Raw genomic sequence first — 19,402 nt, 5'->3', positions numbered from 1 at the left:
TCATCTGACAAAGGGCTAATATCCAGAACCTACAAAGAACTCAAACAAATTTACAAGAAAAAAACAACCCCATCAGAAAGTGGGCAAAGGATATGAACAGACATTTCTCAAAAGAAGACATTTATGCAGCCAACAGACACATGAAAAAATGCTCATCATCATTTGCCATCAGAGAAGTGCAAATCAAAACCACAATGAGATACCATCTCACACCAGTTAGAATGACAATCATTAAAAAGTCTGGAAACAACAGGTGCTGGAGAGGATGTGGAGAAATAGAACGCTTTTACACTGTTGGTGGGACTGTAAACTAGTTCAACCATTGGGGGAGACAGTGTGGTGATTCCTCGAGGATCTAGAACTAGAAATACCATTTGACCCAGCCATCCCACTACTGGGTATATACCCAAAGGATTATAAATCATGCTGCTATAAAGACACATGCACATGTATGTTTTTTGCGGCACTATTCACAATAGCAAAGACTGGAATCAACCCAAATGTCCATCAGTGACAGACTGGATTAAGAAAATGTGGCACATATACACCATGGAATACAATGCAGCCATAAAAAGGATGAGTTAGTGTCCTTTGTGGGGACATGGATGCAGCTAGAAACCATCATTCTCAGCAAACTACCGCAAGAACAGAAAAGCAAACACTGCATGTTCTCACTTACAGGTGAGAATTGAACAATGAGATCACTTGGACACAGGAAGGAGAACATCACACACCGGGGCCTATTGTGGGGACAGGGATCGGGGGAGGGATAGCTTTAGGAGATATACCTAATGTAAATGACGAGTTAATGGGTGCAGCACACCAACATGGCACCTGTATACATATGTAACAAACCTGCACATTGTGCACATGGACCCTAGAACTTAAAGTGTAATAAAAAAAAGAGGATAAAATGAAATATTTCTCCTATGCAGAGAAACAATTTATTTACAAAGCGTTAAATTATAAAACAATTCATAATCTTTGCTCATATGGTATAAAATGAGTCTCACCATGATTTTTATTATGTAGATATACTCTCTCTTTTCAGCTTCATTTTTATACTTTCAGTGGGCACCCTGAGCTCTAATAATCATATCAATCAATTGGAGTTCCCCAATTAAGCAATTAAGCTAAACTTTTTCTGTGTCTTTATGTGTGTACTGATCACACTGATTCATTTCCCATTCTTTCCACTATTTCAAAAACTTTATCTCTTTTTCAAAATAGGCTGACTCAATTTTTCTGAAGATTTAAATTTAGCCAAATAACATGGGTTTGGAGTTAGGCAGATCAAAGTTCAAATTCTGCCTCTCCACTTATGAGTTCTATAATCTTGAGCAAGTTACTCAATCACTCTAAGCCTCAGTTTCCCGTTTGTAAAGTGGAGACAATATCCTATGGGGTTTAATGAGATGGAATTTGAAAAGCACCTAATATTATTATAGCTGTTAGTAGTAGTAGTGGTAGTAGTAGTAGTGATAGTCTTAACTTTTGATGAAAGAGCGACCAATGAAGAAATTATCAAACTTTACTGGTTATTTCACTTTCCTTCTGTAAACTACATACATCTATACATTGCAGGCACAGATTCTTACATAAAACTCCCAAGCTCTTAAAAAAGCAGCCCTTTTATGAAACTTCAAGGTACTTCCATCTTCAACAGTTCACTTTGCTGTTAAATAACTCTGGAATTATTTATTTATTTGTTTTTGAGACAGAGCCTCACTCTATTGCCCAGGCTGGAGTGCAATGGTGCAATCTTGGCTCACTGCAACCTCTGCCTCCCAGGTTCAAGTGATTCTCCTGCCCAGCCTCCAGAGTAGCTGAGACTGTAGGCATGTGTCACCACATCCAGCTAATTTTTTGTGTTTTTAATATAGTCTGAGTTTCACTATGTGGCCCTGGGGTTTGGCCAGGCTGGTTTCAAATTCCTGCGCTTAAGTTATCTTTGCCTCCCAAAGTGCTGGGATTACAGCTGTAAACCACCAGGTCTTGCTGACCTCTTGAGTTGTATTGTCGACTTCTAAATAGTGCAACCTCTAGTTTAATCTCAGGGACTGTTAAATAGCCTGTAAATAGCCCATAAGCAGATTTAGATTCCGAGTGGGAGGGTGAACATAACACTTTTTAAAATTGCAATCGAATTTTTCTATAAAACAACTCTGTGACAAAATTAGGAACCATGAACAATAAAATTAATTTTTTTGGCTGCTAGGGTAAAGAGCTTTGGAAAAAACACTAAATATCAGACTCTGAGACATTGTTCTCATATGAATTATGGCTTTTTGCCCAAAATGTGTCTTCTTCAAGGCAGAAAGGCAATCAAAATTTCTTCTCATTTACTTGATAGGACAGTGGTGACTAATTGCATCTGGCTGCTTGCCAATCATGTGATTGACTGAGTCACAGGGATGTAACATTTCTGTAGGATTTGAAGTCATATGTCTGTCTTTGTTTTTCCTATCCCCCTTTTCTCCACATGATTAGGAATAAATTAGATATATATGCAATGCATTTTAAAGGATTATTTTTCAAGTTACTACTATGTAAGAAAATAAAATATATTCTTGTATATACTTTCATGTATGTAATTTTTTATGTTTTATCTATTAAAAGAGCTTTTATTCATTGGAAATAGCAAGTTCATAAGGAACAGGATTTATTTTTCAGTATTTCACAGTTTTAATTACAAATGCAACTACTACTTGCTCAATGTTAAGGAATTTAGCATGTCAAAAGCAGGCAACTTGGCATTTATCAGATGCAGGCAAAAACTTGAACCTAGACACCAAAATAATATAACTGACAAAATTTCCGTGTCTCCCTACCTTGTTCTTTTTAGTGTTCATTAGATATGAAAAATATCATTTTAAAGCAAAGAACTGACTCATACAAAGAAATAAATTGTACATCAGACTCATTGAATACAATTTTTGCTACAAGGAGTTTCGCTTAATCGGTATGCAGTTTTCCCCCTAAATTTCTTCCAGATCTTTCCTCTAATTCTTCTTTGTTGTCATTATGGGCTTCAGTGATTTGTTTATTTGCCTCAATGAAAAAAACTTATATTCATGTCACATTAATTCATCATTTCATTTGGTATGTGTTTTCCAAACTGAGATTAATTTCTTTTACAAACTACAGAAGATGGAGGAATCTGAAAGGGAGAAGAAATAGAAGCTGTGTTGTGTGACTAGCTGAGATTTTTGGCTTAACCTTTGGGAAGCTGAGTTTTCTCATCTTTAAAATAAGGATCATAGATTAGGTGATTTCCAAGGGTTCTCCAGCACCCGTTTTCTAAGTCCATTAATCTAATAGTTCTATTTGTTAATTTAAGCCAACACCACCCTCTCTTTTCTCACATACTCACAAATATCCCTTGGGAGCATTGAGAGTTTTCATTCCTTCTCTTCCCATAATATTGACCCTGTCTTTTAGGCATTTTACATTTGTTTTTCTCATAATTCCAATATCTTCATAGCTTTAGAATACTTGCTCTCATTTAGCTATTTCTGTGCCAAATACTATTTTCTTTACTGTCTGTTGTCTTAACTCGTTCCTTAAATTTGTTTTGTTTTGTTTGAGACAGAGACTTGCCCTGTCGCCCAGGCTGGAGTGCAATGGCACGATCTCGGCTCACTGCAACCTCCAACTCCCAGGTTCAAGCAATTCTCCTGCCTCAGCCTCCCAAGTAGCTGGGATTACAGGCCTGTGTCACCATGCTAATTTTTTGTATCTTTAGTAGAGACACGGTTTCACCATGTTGGCCAGGCTGGTCTCGACCTCCTGACCTTGTGATCTGCCCCCCTCAGCCTCCCAAAGTGCTGGGATTACAGGCGCCAGTCACTGCACCCTGCCCCTTTAAAAAGTTTTTTAAATGTCATTTTAAAAGTATGCTGTACCATTTGATTGGATTTTGATGGAGTGCTTTTAATTAAGTACCCATTTGTGTTCACATATTGCTGCAGTAGACACTAAAGATAATTAATTTATCTTCTACATGCTTTTGTTAAATTTTCCAGTGTTTAATCTCTACAAATAAGGATATTGTAAAATTATTTATATTAATGAGAAATTACATACAAATCTAAGTTGCCAACACTAGAGGAATAATTAAACAAACTATATGATATTAACCTGATGAAATAGTATGCAGCAATTAGAAAGTATGATTTTGAGAAGTATGAATATGACAATGTTTGTTTTCTTATTAGTTAGGATCTACCAAGTTATATTGCATAACAACTATAAATTATCAGTTGCTTAATGCAATAAACGTTAATTTCTTGCTCACATACATTTTTAGGATGAGTCAGGACCACGATTATGGACTTCTGTTCCACACAGTCACTCAGAAATCCAGGGTTACATAGATTTTATAGCTGCACCATTTGGGCCACATAATCTCCTTGCCCACTGTACCTGGGAAGAGAGGAACATGGAGAAGTCAAACCTTCTGTCCTGTACTTTGGCCCAGATGTTACATATCACATCAGTTTTGCTGATACCTTTTGGGTCATCACTATTTCTCTTCTTACAGTCCAGGAAGAGAAAGAAGACAGCATAGCATGATACTGTGAGTATTAATAATATAAGCCACAATTACAGATTAAAAGAATCAAAATATATAACTGTATGTGCATATATATTCTTATAGACATGAATTAAGGAAAAATATGAAAGATTATAAGATTTCAGAAAGAGATCTGGAATGTTATTTTGTCTATTTAGAATTTTTATTATTGTTAATGTTGTTTATGTGGTATGTAAACAAAAAAATGGCTAAGCTTTTGAGAAAATGAGGCAGTATGTGCACAACAGAAAGAACATGAATTTTAAAGTCAGCTCACTTATAAGCGAAAGCTAAACATTGAGTACACATGGACATAAATATGGGAATAACAGACACTGCGGGCTACTAGAAGTTGGGGAGTTGGGTTTAAAAAAGCTACTTAGTACTCTGCTCCCTACCTGGGTGACAGGACTTCTACATCAAATCTCAGCATCACGCAATATTCCCATGTAACAAAACTGCCCATGTACCCTCTATATCTAAAATAAAAGTTGACCTTAAATAAAGAATTTTGATTCAAATCCTAACATTGTTTCACGTTAATTGGGCAAGTTATGCTGTAATACAAGTCATTTAACCTTTTTAAATTGAGCTCTTGATTCCTCATCTTTGAAGTGGGGATCAAAATATTTACATTCTAGGGCTCTTGAGAAGATTAAATAAGATAAAGTATGTTTATTTCACTAACACTAATATAGAACTCCCAGATAGCATTATAACCGTATTAGCAACTTGTAACTCATTTACTCTTCATAACCATAATATCCAAGTAAGTAACATAATCCCAATTTTGCACATAAGGAAATTGAGGCACAAAGAACTTGCTTAAAATCACATGGCTAAAGAAATAAGTGTCAGAACTGGATGTGAACCTAGGCAGTGTGGTTTCAGAACCTTGCTTACTACCACTCTACTGCCTCTTATAAATCTAAGCTTAGTGCCAACTGACAGTATGAATTTAATACTTGGGAACTATTTGTAGCTACAATGCTAACTATAAATTAGTTTTAGCTGTTTCTGTCATATGCTAAGTAGAGGAGATCAGGTTAATTATGTATGTTTCCAGTAACTGAAGTTCTTCTAAATAGAAAAAATCCCATCACCTCAATTACATACAAATTTAACACAAAGAATAAATAATTTTTGGTCTTGTGAAGAGAATAAATAATGCAGGAAATTTAAGAAGTTATTAATCAAGAATCCTATGTGTATTTTTACTCATCCTTTTTCTATTCCCTCATGTCCCATTTCAAATCTGATTTTATTTTTTCCATGTTGAGTATTTTTATTTCCTTTTCTATATCTTTTGAATTTTGAGATATTTTTAGTATTTGCACCATTAAGGAAGTTGTTTTGCTTAAAATTGCAATGAAATGTAGTGTCATTGTTTTAGTAAATTACATGTATACTAATAATTCTACTGCTTTTTAAGTTATATGATAAAACATATCACTAATAAATAATCATTGGGTTTAAAGAACAATCCTGATTAGAGCTGTTACTTTGCTTTTAAAATTAACTACTTAAACACTACAGTTTTCATAACTTATACTCACACCTGAAATACAGTATTTTTTCCACTGCTTGTTTTACTTATCATTGAAGTTTGTCTCCTCATGTTTTATCTCCCTCCTTACATAAAAAAACTTGAAGTTTCTCAATTTATTGAATCAATAAGCCTTTCAAATATTATTTTATTATTTCCACTCTGCTTTGATTTGTTGGTTTTACTTGTATCAGGAAACTTCTTTCCAGCTTCATTTTGAAATTATTGACTGTTCAAATCTTATTTACCTGTAAATCATGAAAATAACAGACACTTTTGGTTTATTTCAGTATAAATAATTCGCATCATTGACTTTTGTATATGTGGGCCAACTCAGAACTGTCCTAATTAATGATAAGAAGGCTGAACACTGTATAGTATTCTGATATTGTAGATTATTACAAACTTACAAACAGCAACATTTTTTTAATGATGGAGAAGGTAGAACTTGTTAATTGTATTTAAAAATATATACATCTATCCTCATCCCCTTCTTGCAATTGACACTTATGTCTCCTACAAGTCCATAATATATAAACTTTGTCCGGGATGGACAAGGATACTGATATTTGAGAGCATTACAAACGATATAATCTTAGGTTGAAGCAAAGATAGGTACTTGAATACAAACCAAAATATGACCCTTACTTTCATCTAGAAAACAACTTAATATAAAATTTCAAGTATTTTATAAATAAAAAGGATCTAGCAATAATAAAATTGATTTTAAACTCATTTTATTTTATTTAGGTCCATCAGTTTATTGGCTCAGCATTTCATCTTCCACTTTAGATATCCCTTCTCGTATCACTTTATTTGTTCTTGAAGCGTATACTTAGAAATTCCTTTAACAAGGGTGTCCTGGTGGGAAATTTTCTCAGCTTCTGTTTATATTAAGTGTCTTTCCTCAACTTTATTGAAGTATAATTGACAAATAAAAACTGTATATATTCAAAGTGTACAGTGATGATTTGATATACATTGTATAATGATTACTGCGATCAAGTTAATCAACACATCCATCAGCATATATAGTTACGTGTGTGTGTTGTGTGTGGTGCGAACACTTAAGATCTACTGTCTTAGCAAATTTCAAGTAAACAATACAATATTATTAACTATAGTCACCATGCTGTACATTAGGTCCCCAAAACTTATTCATCTTATAACTGAAAGTTTGTATCTTTTGACCAATATCTCCCCATTTCCCCATGCTCCTCAGTCCCTGGCAACCAACCTTCTACCTTCTACTTATATGATTTTGACTATTATTTAAGATTCTACATGTAGGTATGATCATATAGTGCTTGCTTTTCTGTGTCTGGCTTATTTTGCTTAGCATAATGTGTTTCTGTTGATCATTTTTATGTCTTCTTTGGAAAAATGTTTACTCAGGTCCTATGCTCTTTTTAAAATTAAGTTTTTAAAAAGTTTTGTTTTTGTTTTTTTTTTTTTGCTATTGAGTTGTATTAGTTTCTTATATTTTTTGGATACTAACCCCTTACCCCTTACCAGATACATGGTTTGCAAATATTTTTTCCCATCCTATAGGTTGCCTTTTCATTTTGCTGATTGTTTCCTTTGCTGTGCAGATTAAATGTCTTTCTTGAATGATAGCTTAGCTAGGCATATACTTCTAGAGTAACAAAAAAAATACAGATATTATTTTATTGTCTTGTTTTTTCTGTTTTGTTATTTTGTCATTTCTTTGTAGGTGACTTTTTTCCTGGATGCTTTAAAAATGTCTCATTCTGCTGTTTCATGTAGGCATGAATTTTCTTTCAGTTTTCTTCTTGTGATTCCTGAATCTGAGGATTCATGTCCTCTATCAATTCTGGAAAGTTCTTACCTATTATTTTAAAATAGTACTCCTTCACTCTCCATTCTTACCTTATACAATTTCAATTAGGTATATGTTGGACTTTCTCATATTAACCTCCATCTCTTTAGTTGTTTCTCTTGAATTTTTTATATTTTTGTAATTCTATGCTATGTTCTGTGTAATTTCTTTAGATCTTTTTCCTGGTTCCCTTATTCTTATATCATCTTTCAGTTAACTGTTTTGCCCATCCGTGGAATTTGCAATTTTAAGAATTATATACAAATACATATATACATATAATTTCTCAAAGTTCTATTTTTTACATCAGTATTTTCAATCCTGTCCCAGGGTTTGAGAGAAGTTTTCTATCCAGGCATTGAGATTTTAAGGAGAACCAAATCACTAGCTTGGAAGTTTCGCAGCAAATCAGACTTGCTCTGGGTTCTGCTCATGTCTTTCACCCTTTTTCAAATAACTCAGCTCTTGTTTTGATACTTATCACTAAACTATCATTTTTCCCTTTGTCAGCCCAGCAAAGATTCATTTATCTTTTAAAAAACAGCTCAAATGTCTTTTTCAATGGAGCCTTTACTGACATTATCCGAAAAAACTAACAATCTTTATGATTGAGTGTTGCTTGTTGTATTTCCTACATAATACCATTGTATTATTGCACTTACATCAAGTCTGTAATCTCTCTGAGGATGGAACCATGTCCTATTGGCTTTTGTGGCCCCAATAGTACATAAGAATATATCAATGGATAAGTGGATAAAAAAATGTGGTATATATATAAAATATACATATGTATATATCTATACACACACACCACACACACACCACATGTACACACACAGAGTCACATTCCTGAGCCATATAAAAGAAGGAAATCCTGCAATATACAAATAATATAAAAAACAATAATAACATTTATTGAAAACCTACTACATGCCAGGCAAATTCATACATTTTACATGTGTTAATAAGTCCCTCAAGACAGAGAGATTACATAAAATACACAAAGTTGCATAGATAGAAATTTATTAAAACAAGACTTACATCTAGATGTTATGTGGCTGCACATACAAACTCTTAGTCTCTATACAGCACTGGCTTTCTGATGCCCTCCAGAATGGGAGAATAGCAGCAGAGAGATAGGATATGCTAGAAAGAATGAGGACTTGGGCATCAGTCTCAAGGAATATATGGCAGATGCTTAGGGAAGGACACAGCAGGACAAATAAATGAAAGCCTGCAAGACAGATGGAGCCTTGTGGTAAGGCATTTATGAGCAAGTTAACATGAAGAGAGTAAACATGGCATGGACAGGAATATCCTGTCCATGTTCCAATAAGAAAATCTAGCAGCAGTTAATATCAGGTTCTGGGTACAAAATTGGATTCATAGGCAGAATGAAAGTTCCAGAAGGACCCTCAAGAACAAGTCAGGAATCAAATCTAGAATTAAAAACGAGCAAACCAGATAGGCAAAAATGCAGGTTTTGCTACCCTTTAAAATACTTTTGACTAATTAAAACTTTTCTGAACTTCTCAGATACCTTTTATCCTTTAATTAGTAGATGTTAGGCCCACTAGGAGAGACAGTATTCCTTAGGTCACAGCAACAGTCAGAAGTATAACACTATATATTGTGATGAACTTAATCCTGAACCGGAAGGAGCTCCAGCATTGGAGGACTTTCACCTCTGAAACTTTGAACCCTGAACCTGACCCTGGGTTATTTCGTTTCAACAGGCCAGAGCCTCCCTGACCTAACTGTGTGGTCCCTCAACTGGTCTTTCCATTTTGGATTGGTGGAGTTTTCCAAGTAAATGAAACACTATTCTTACATTAGAGGATTTCACCCTCTAATTCTTATTCTCAGTTCTATTTTTTTTTTTGTAGATATAAAGATGAAACAACACATTCGCTTTGCATAAATAAATGAAACCTAATTTGGTTGGTTGGTATTCCAACACCCCAATTTAGAAAGGAACTTAAATGCTTCTTTAATAAAAATACATAAGACAGAGTGATTTATTGGACCACCTTAGAAGAAATATATTTTATATGATTTACTTAATACAGTAGATGAAACAGATTTAACTTGTATTATCATGAGATGGTATAGTCTATGTCATAGAATAAATATGAGTTTAAAAACCTAATTTCAAATAATATTCCAATAAATTTTATGGCACTATAATATATGAGGTGAAATTAAAAGTTAGGCTTGACTTACGCTTAGATTTCAGTTCAGTTAGTATTTAAATTCTTTTAACACAGCAATCTCTGAGCTGATGTTTGTATATATATTGCCCTATTTAAAGCAGTATGATACAATTAGACCTTAAGCAGTTGAGTCTTTTATATTTGTATTGCACTTTAACTTATATGGTAATGAGCAAAATGGAATGACTTTAGAGTAAATAATGGATGCATATGTTGAATTTTAGCATTGAATCTAAATGTTAATTTTCAATTTTCTTATTTTTAGAATTTAACATAAAAGTAATAAGATGAAAAGAAAACTAAGAAGTTAAATTCTTGCATCTGTTATTTAATGAAACAGTAGCAAAACATTATTAAATCTGAGTGTGAAAGTAATATGGTACGTGAGATGTTACAAGTTTGGAAAATTCATGTTTTAACATAGTGAAATGAGTAAAATCAACCTTTGTTTTCTATGAAGTATTTTAACATTAATGAAAATTGCGAAGTCTGAAACCTTTGAAAATAAAAAACACTTAAAAAACTAGCTCTTAGGTCATGTTTATAAAATATATGTGTCCATATATTTTTACTGCTCCTTAAATTAATATTAGAAAATGTTTTATTTATATTAATGAAGATACTCACCCATAGATTGAGAGAGACCATGCATTCCTTGAGTTATGGGAAAACTTCTTTGAAAGTGTTCCATACTTATATTTTATTAGTTGTTCTTTTTCACTTCCTTTCACACATCCAGAAGTTTATTCTTATACTCTCTTTTTTATTTCCCTGCCATTTTCTACTCTACCCTTCATTCAGCAGTATTTTTTTGAAAGATTTTTCTTACTCAAAGTCATGTACATAGATTGCCATCTTAATTACATGTCCATTTCCACACAATTTGAAGCCATGGAGTTTTAGTCATTAAAATAAACATGACACACATGTATAGGTCAGAGTCATAGCAAGAAACAGATGGTCACTCCAAAGGGGTGATAAAGAAAGTTTAATGAAAGGACTATTTGTAATGGTGTGGGTAAATAAGAAATTAAAAATACATATAAAGGTGTAGGCAGGATAAAGGGAAATCAACTAGGGTTCATGAAATCTTGGAGACCTGCAACAACAGGAATCTAGTACTACCCCTAGGCCTAAAGGAATGAGGTGTGGGAGCAGTTAATAAAAATTGGCAAGAGCTATAGGTGTAAAGGAGTCATAGGGCAAGAGCTTTGGTCTATGATAGAGGAATGCAGCCATTTCCATACTATGGCCTAACAGGGGCTATGCCTCTCTTCTCCCATGGTCCAACCCTCTGACATGGTCTCCCTTTGGCTGAACTTAACCAGAAGGTGGAAGGCAAGGAATCTGGTGATGTAGTTTATAAAGAGACAGCATGGGGAAAAGAGTGCTAAGCAGATTTATAAGGGTTAATGGAGAATATATAGTACATTATACTGTCCTAATAGCGAATTAAAAGGCAGAAATGGTGGTTGCTTTTTAAAAATTGATATGATAAATAAAGCGGGGAGATACAACCTTATGAAGGGGAATTTGGACCATCTGGCAGAATGGCAGATTCATCTAATCTTTTGACATGGCAATCCACTTCTAGGAATCTATCTCAGAAAATAAACTGGCAAAAATATAAAGTGATATATGTACAAGGTTATCTATTGCCAATAATTGTAATAGCAAAAGACTGGTGGCTATTCAAATGCTTGTCAATAGCAGACTGGTTGACTGAATTATGGTGCATCCATACCATGGAGTATTATACAGCTATAAAATGAATAAGAAGGATCTCTACATACTGTAAAATAATTTTCAGGATATATTGTTAAGTAAGAAAAGCAAGGCACAAGAAAGTGTTTCTAGCATGCCATCTTTTTTTAAAGGAAGGATAATATATTAACTTATAAATACAATTGCTTAGACTATCAAGTGGTAATAGTGGAAGGCTAAATAAAAAATCAATGAAAATGGAGATTTATAGGCAGAGGAAAGGAACAGAGTAGAAGGACAGAGTTAGAAGTAGTTGAAGAAAGAATTCAGAAATGAAAATAAACCGCTTTGTCCTCTATTCATTCTAGAATGCAAAGAGAATTACTAAAAGGCTCACAAATGGATATAAAATATTTGAATTTTACAGCTCATGGCATTATTGTTAGTTTTATTTTGTAAAACTGGAAAAAACATATTTTGTTCAGACCATGGACAAGAGTTATAGTAAATCAGAATAATGTATTTTTAACATATTCATAAAGAGATTAATGATATTCACAAACAATTCCAGAAGAAATAGTTGATATTTTTATGTGAACATTGTAACAGTGAAATGCAGTGGCCCATATTAGCTGCTCTTCCATTAGGGAATGCACTGATTCAGATGTGAAAGTTGAGCTAGCAATCTTTTTTTGCTATTGCTCTCTAATATTTGTTTAGTAAAATGTAACAACAAAAAATTCTTCTCTTCCAAAATTAACACAACTGACACTTCTAAAATGGGAAAATGTTAACTTGAAAAGTAATGTATTAGAGTTTGTTCATTTGATTAGAAGCCTGTGTAAATGGACTTAAGGTGTGATTTCTGTCGGATTAGTTACTATTACTCTGTTCCAGGGCAATAGTCTTTACCAGTGCTTTTTAACTTGCAGATAAAAATCTATTAATAAGTCTTGAAAAAAATTTAATGGATAGTGATGAGTATTTTTAAATGAAGTAGAATACCACAGAGTAGAAAATATCAGGGTACATTGTTAATAGTAAGTATTGGTTTGTGAAATTTTTGTTTTGTTTACACATATATAAATATGTGACTATGTTGAGATATAAAATGTATTTCTCATTATGGGTCATGTCCAAAAAAATTTTAAAACACTGTCCTATACTACTTACTGGAATTGATTATCTTATAAATGTTTACCCAGTGGGGCTGGGCGTGGTGGCTCACGTCTGTAATCTTAGCATTTGGAGGCTGAGGTAGGCGGATCACCTGAGGTCAGGAGTTCAAGACCAGGCTGGCCAATGTGGCGAAACCCCATTTCTACTAAAAATGGAAAAATTAGCCAGGCGTGGTGGCACATGCCTCTAAGCCCAATTACTTGGGAGGCTGAGGCAGGAGAATTGGTTGAACCCAGGAGCCCAGGAGGCAGAGGTTGCAGTGAGCTAAGATCATGCCACTGCACTCCAGCCTGAGTGACAGAGCAAGACTCAAAAACAAAAAAAAAAAAACAAAAAAAAACCAAAAAAAACAAAGTTTACCTGATGGTATAGCAAAGGTAGATTATACTAAGGGACAATGCAAAATGCGATATGTTTACATGTTTTCTTCCTTACACAGTGCTAAAGTTTACTCCTAAATGAGCAAATACATGTGGAAATTAGGATGCATTAATGTGTTTGATGTTCAATAAATCTAGAGAGTAACTCAGTACGAAATGAAATAAAAATTTATCTTACTATGTGTTTGGGGTAACCAAAAGGCTGGCACCCAGTGCTGTATGTCCCTCTGCATTCCCTTCATCATGTCCCATGTTTACTTGCTCTTGATAACAAGGAGGAAGGGAAGTACTCTATTAAAAAGTTTTGAACAATATTGAAATGATCTTTCAAACTGTAACAAAAGTAGAGGACTTTTAGTACATATATTAGTGTTAATTTGTATCTTGAGTTTTTTTTTTTTTTTGCCTAAAAGAGTATACATTTGATTTTTCTGTGAAGCATCCAACGAGTATTTAAAGGGGGTACTGTATATGAAGCTTCAAAATGAGACACGTACATTGAATTACAGTCATATTCTAGCTTCTCGTATTTTTCTTTCAAATAAATGTTACAATTAAGTCATTTTTCCTTGCAACTTGTACAGGAATTAAATAATCAACTATTTCGTATTTAGATTCTACTTCTACTTCTGCTGTAAAATTTCACTCTCAGTATCTTTCCAACTATTTAATGGAATTGTCTTTTGGTTGAGGATAGCATAGGTGCCTTATATAAATAAAGAGAAAAATCATTCATATAAGTTAAAAATTGATTCAGGTTCTTGAAATAAAAATTAAATGTTTCACTGCTTAGGGGAAAACATCTTCTGGCCTTTTACACAAAGATTTCCATTTTGCAGTTGTTTTTAAGAGACTGCCATCGTAAGATACAGTGAAATAGTGCTTGTTTTGACCTTTGAACATGGATACATGACTTAGCTTTTGGCATTCTGCCTAACAACACCTCAGAGGGCAGAGATTCATTCTAATGTGACATATATTTGACTATGTCTTTCAAAAAAAATAATAAATTTGCTTTGTAAATATATCAGTAACAGAATCTTAATAGGCTTCAACTTGTATTTGTCTGGTTCGGGAAAATTATATAAACCCCATTTTTAGTTTTTTTTCTATTGCTTTTATTGCTCAAACCAAGTCTTTTTTAAAAAACTGCCCAAGAGCAAAGCAATAGCTGTGAATCCTGTTTTATTTTCATTAAAAATTTTTTTTTTCCATTCATACATTTCTTTAACACTGATTGCAAGCACTTAGCCCTGATCTGTCTCAGCATATGTTGTCAGAAAGATACAAGACCACAGGCTAAAAAACATATCTTTCCACTATGTATTTTGCTATGTGTGATGCACAGGAGAGCTGACCTCCCTGATTGAAATGTATCTATAATCCTTTACCTGAAAGTACTGATTTGTAAAACATGGAGGCAAAAATCTTTATCAAGATTATGTTGAAGAATTAAGAAGCATATCTATATATATATTTTATTTGTGTGTGTGTGTGTGTGTGTGTGTGCGTGTGTGTATTCAGGCTTTTTCACAGACATGAGCATTTTTAAACTTTATTTGGTATAAAACATAATGTGTGTTAATTGTACTTATCCCTACTTCAGACACCTGACTATAACGTCTTGTGTTTTAACACTGCTATTTATGCCATCCTCATAAGTAGTAGGAAAACACTTAACCATATACCTCACACCTCATTTACCAGTTCAGTATCTAACTCCCTGAACTCCTTTCTAAGACAGTAGTAAACCAATCAGAAAAGCTAAGTGGAAACAGATTGTTAATGTCTAAGAATGGTGGAACTTGCTATACTCTGCTCTTACGGGGGTTTTAATTGTTTTTAATGTGTTATCCAAAGGAAGCAGAAAATATTGTGGTATTTTTCTCTTAGAATCCTTTGCCTTGGTCATCTGAAATTAAAACTGATGGGAATAGTTATCTGTTCTGAGTACCCATAAAAAGGCCCTGATAACATCAGCTAAAATATCATTCTCAAAAAGGATTTGGAATTTGTATTCTTCTCAATGTCTCAGTTTCTTCATTTACTTGCTCTGTTACTGTTGGAAGATGATATCACCTCTCAGTTTGCCCCCCAAAACAAGGCCACCTAGTAGAAGGTTCCTCACCTACCATTTTCTTTATTCAGAATATCTCTGAATATATAACAACCCTTCCAATCTTCTTCCCCCCAAACCGCAGAGAAAAAGAGTCCCTATCTTTAATGCTAATAGCTTACTGCTTAGATCAGAGTCATATTCTTTCTTAGCACCTGGGCTAGGGGTAATTTTTATTTACCTCTTTCCTAGCATCTTAGTTCTCTTCTATATTGACACCTTTCCTTTAGCCTTCAGATATGCAAAGGTCTAACTGACTTGAAAAGAAAACAAATACTCTGATTTTGAAGACTTCTCAATTATAATCTATTTTTCTTTCAATTATTCATTCTTGAACTGAGGAAACAACCACAAGATGTGTTCAGAAACCCACTGGATCCACAGTGAGGCAGATTTCAGCCAGAACTTCACTGACTACCTGACATCCATAAGTCCCTACTCTGGCTGGTGAGCCCAAGTGACATTTTCAGTCTGTTTGGAATAGTGTCAGTTCAGAGACAGCGTCCAGTTATTTCCCTCAAAGTCCGATTATTTCCTTTTCCCCAATGCACAGTCATCCTGGTAAAAGATGGTAGGTCTCTTTGGGGAAGGCTGTGAGAAAGACTACAAATTTTTGGCAGTGTAGCAAGATCCTTTCTCTAGTGGATCTGGCCTCTCCTTCATTCAAGAGGTTCTGGATCTGTAAATTGGCTCAAGTATGGACATTGATTGAGAGACCATGACTCTTCTTATGATTCAAGTTAGACTTGTTTACTGACCTAGAACCTGACCTTTTGTGCTTCTACAGATCATATAAGAATTTAGTAGACTGCCCATCTATTTCACTTCTAGTGACACCTTGATCAACTAACAAATACCATAGGTCTCTGAATCAGACTATTCTGATTACTGTTTTTACTACTGTTTATATGGTAACCACACCCATCTTTAGTGATTATGTGCTGTCTTTTGGCTCCTGTCCTGCCTCAGATCTAATTATCCAACTCCATTTTAGGATTCCAGTTTGATGACAGCAGTTTCCTTGTAATTCCTGACCCACAGAGGAAAAAGACCGTAGAGCTCTTCAAGAATGCTAGGGTTCCCATCACAAATTCGTTTCCCATAGTCCTGGTGAAAGATGTGTCTTCTGGACCCTCCTGGTATGGGCAAGCAGGCCTTAAATTATAAATCTACTCCAACATTTCAGTCTTCCTAAGCCTTTATATACTTTCCTCTACAGTGTTACAAAGCAGTTCTGGAATTTCAACTTCATTTAGCATAGCCCATTTTTTGGTTCATGTTTTAGCCAACTAACCAAACTGTTGGAGTCCTTTCTAACCCCTTGAGTGATGACATTAAATATAGGATCTCTGCTTAGTGGGTCCATATCAATAAAGTCAGCCTGAGCCAATGTTATATTCCTTCCATTATTACCTCAACACCCTTAATATCCATTCCCACATATGTTTCCTGTATTTCTGTCTGTATAGATTGGAAACACCTTGCAGTTATTTGGAATGTAGCTCAACTCCTTGTGGGTCACATTTTGTACCTCACCTTTCAAGGCCCACTGGAACTTAAGTCTAGTCAAAGGTCTAAAAGCAAAGACATGCAGTGGGGGGTAAGCTAATGAGAATCAGCAGTGCTTTGCAAGGCAAGAACTATATCCTCTTGCCCCATTTATTCATGATAGATCACCTCATTAGTTTTGCTTGATTAGATTTTGACTTTTGCATTTTCCTTATATGTTCCCCTCACAAGGTTACCAATGATCATGTAGTCCAAGTTCAACAACTTTGGAAAATAATTTTGCATCATTTTAAAAAATGTCTATATGTTGTTTGACATTATTGATTCTTCTTTCATTTCTCTTCTCCTTACTCTAATTCTTCATGTGCCCTATTTATAAGAATTCTCCAACATCGAGACATTGAAAATTTTTTTCCTCCCCCTCTCTGTTCTGTCCATACTCTTAAATTAACAGTAATTTATTTCTTTTCTGGATTCCCATGACTCTTGTATTCACTGCTACATATTATGGCATTCTGTCAAAGATTTCTTCCGTAATGGAAGAAAGGCAGGTCCCCAATGTCTGATGCTCTAATGTATTGATGGATAGAAGAAAAAAAAGTTTTTACATTTTAAATTTATTTTTTTTTTATTTTCTTTTCAGCATACTCTGGCTTTCAAAGAAGAAACAAAGCCCTTTTTTCTACTAGTCATATACCAGAATAGACAGGAATAGATCTTGGAAGCTTCACTCACCTTTAGTCTATCTTTTTTATTTCTCCTTTTGTGCTCAGTGTTCACTTTTAAGGTAATTTTTATAGAGGTGTGCACAACCAGATAAAAGTTGGAAATATAATAGTTTACATTTTATTTCTTTCAGAATTTTGTATTTTGTCTATTCCTGCATTGTCAAAATGGATTGATTATACTCAGCCCCCTTCCATTATTTTTTGAGTACCAAATTAGTGACTGTAGTATTTTGAGCATATGTTTAGTACTCAGAAGACATAGCCTCTATCCACTCATTCTAAATTGGCAAAAATATAGAGAGACACTAGAAGGTTTAGTGCACATGATCATAATTTACTGTTTAGTTAGAATAAAATGCATTATACTGAAGCAAAGTAATTAGAATTGCCTTTTACCTAATAATTGCTACTAATTGCTTTCAAGAGATTAGATCCCAACCCCATTTTTAATGACAGTGGAATTATTTTACCTGCCATAGCGTTAATGGTGTTAATACTATTGATTTTCATATTTTCCTTGCATAGTTCAAAATGTCATCTTGTTAACAAGAATTCTTTATCAAGGATAAAAATGCATGTTACTAAATAGATAGGATAACTATTTTTTTTGTTTTGTTTTTCATCTCGCTAACAAATAGTGCCAACTGGAATGTTTGACTGCCTCCAATGTTATAAAAAACCAGATGATATTTCTTCAAATATGTGGTCAAATTTATTTTAGTCTTCTTTTTGAGCCAACACTTAATAATCAAATAGACTACTCATGAACAACTAGATTTAAGTGACTGAATTAAACTTTGAAATATCAGATTATATCAAGGTTTGTTTTTTGAAATTAAGATAATATGTGTGTTATCATTTAATCTTCCTTATCCTCATTTAACAGAGAAATGATGAAGAAGCAGTTGTGGATAGAGGTGGAACTCGTTCTATTCTCAAAACACACTTTGAGAAAGAAGATTTAGAAGGTAAGACCTTTTTTCTTGGGATAGCTATTGGTATGCTTTCCAAAAGTATTTCAAAGATAAATGTAGTTTGTCACATTGTGAAGAATTGCAAAAGTTGATATCAGAGTAATGGTAGCTTATTGGGGAGGGGTACATCTGATTGTTTTGGTACAGTCTGGAATGTCAATAGGCAGAGCCGGAAAACAATGAGAAGCATCAGTTCATCCAACAGACATTTATTGAACCCCTACTATATTCTAAGCACTGTACTCTGTGTCAATCTTTCAATAATCCCTGCTTCGTGTAATTACAATCAATTGAGACATGATGACAGATCAGCATATCAAGTGCTGTATGAGAAGTGAATGTGGGACAGGAGGGGCAGCTAACTCAGCCTGTGTTGTCAGAGTAGGCTGTCACTTGGAAGAGAGGTAAGAACAATTGGAATTCTCATTTTACTCATATTTGTGTGTGTGTGTGTGTGTGTGTGTGTGTGTGTGTGTGGGGGGGGGTATGTATATATATAGCCAATTTTCCCAGCACCATTTATTAAACAGGGAATCCTTTCCCCATTTCTTGTTTTTCTCAGGTTTGTCAAAGATCAGATGGCTGTAGATGTGTGGTATTATTTCTGAGGACTCTGTTCTGTTCCATTGGTCTATCT

The 19,402-nt window shown here is 34.2% G+C and overlaps 1 protein-coding gene across 1 annotated transcript in view; it reads left to right on the top strand.

Moving 5' to 3' along the window:
• The window catches only part of LOC105537568 (sodium-driven chloride bicarbonate exchanger), a 295,346-nt gene that overhangs the window by 139,476 nt on the left and 136,468 nt on the right, over positions 1-19,402 (top strand). The window contains exon 2 of the mRNA XM_011977214.1: positions 18,678-18,759. Coding sequence (XP_011832604.1) covers positions 18,678-18,759 — 82 coding nt within the window. The remainder of the gene's footprint in view (positions 1-18,677; positions 18,760-19,402) is intronic.

The sequence above is a fragment of the Mandrillus leucophaeus genome, unplaced genomic scaffold (assembly GCF_000951045.1).
Source record: "Mandrillus leucophaeus isolate KB7577 unplaced genomic scaffold, Mleu.le_1.0 Scaffold1749, whole genome shotgun sequence".
NCBI classification, from domain to species: Eukaryota; Metazoa; Chordata; class Mammalia; order Primates; family Cercopithecidae; genus Mandrillus; species Mandrillus leucophaeus.
This window is presented reverse-complemented; position numbering and strand designations above follow the sequence as displayed.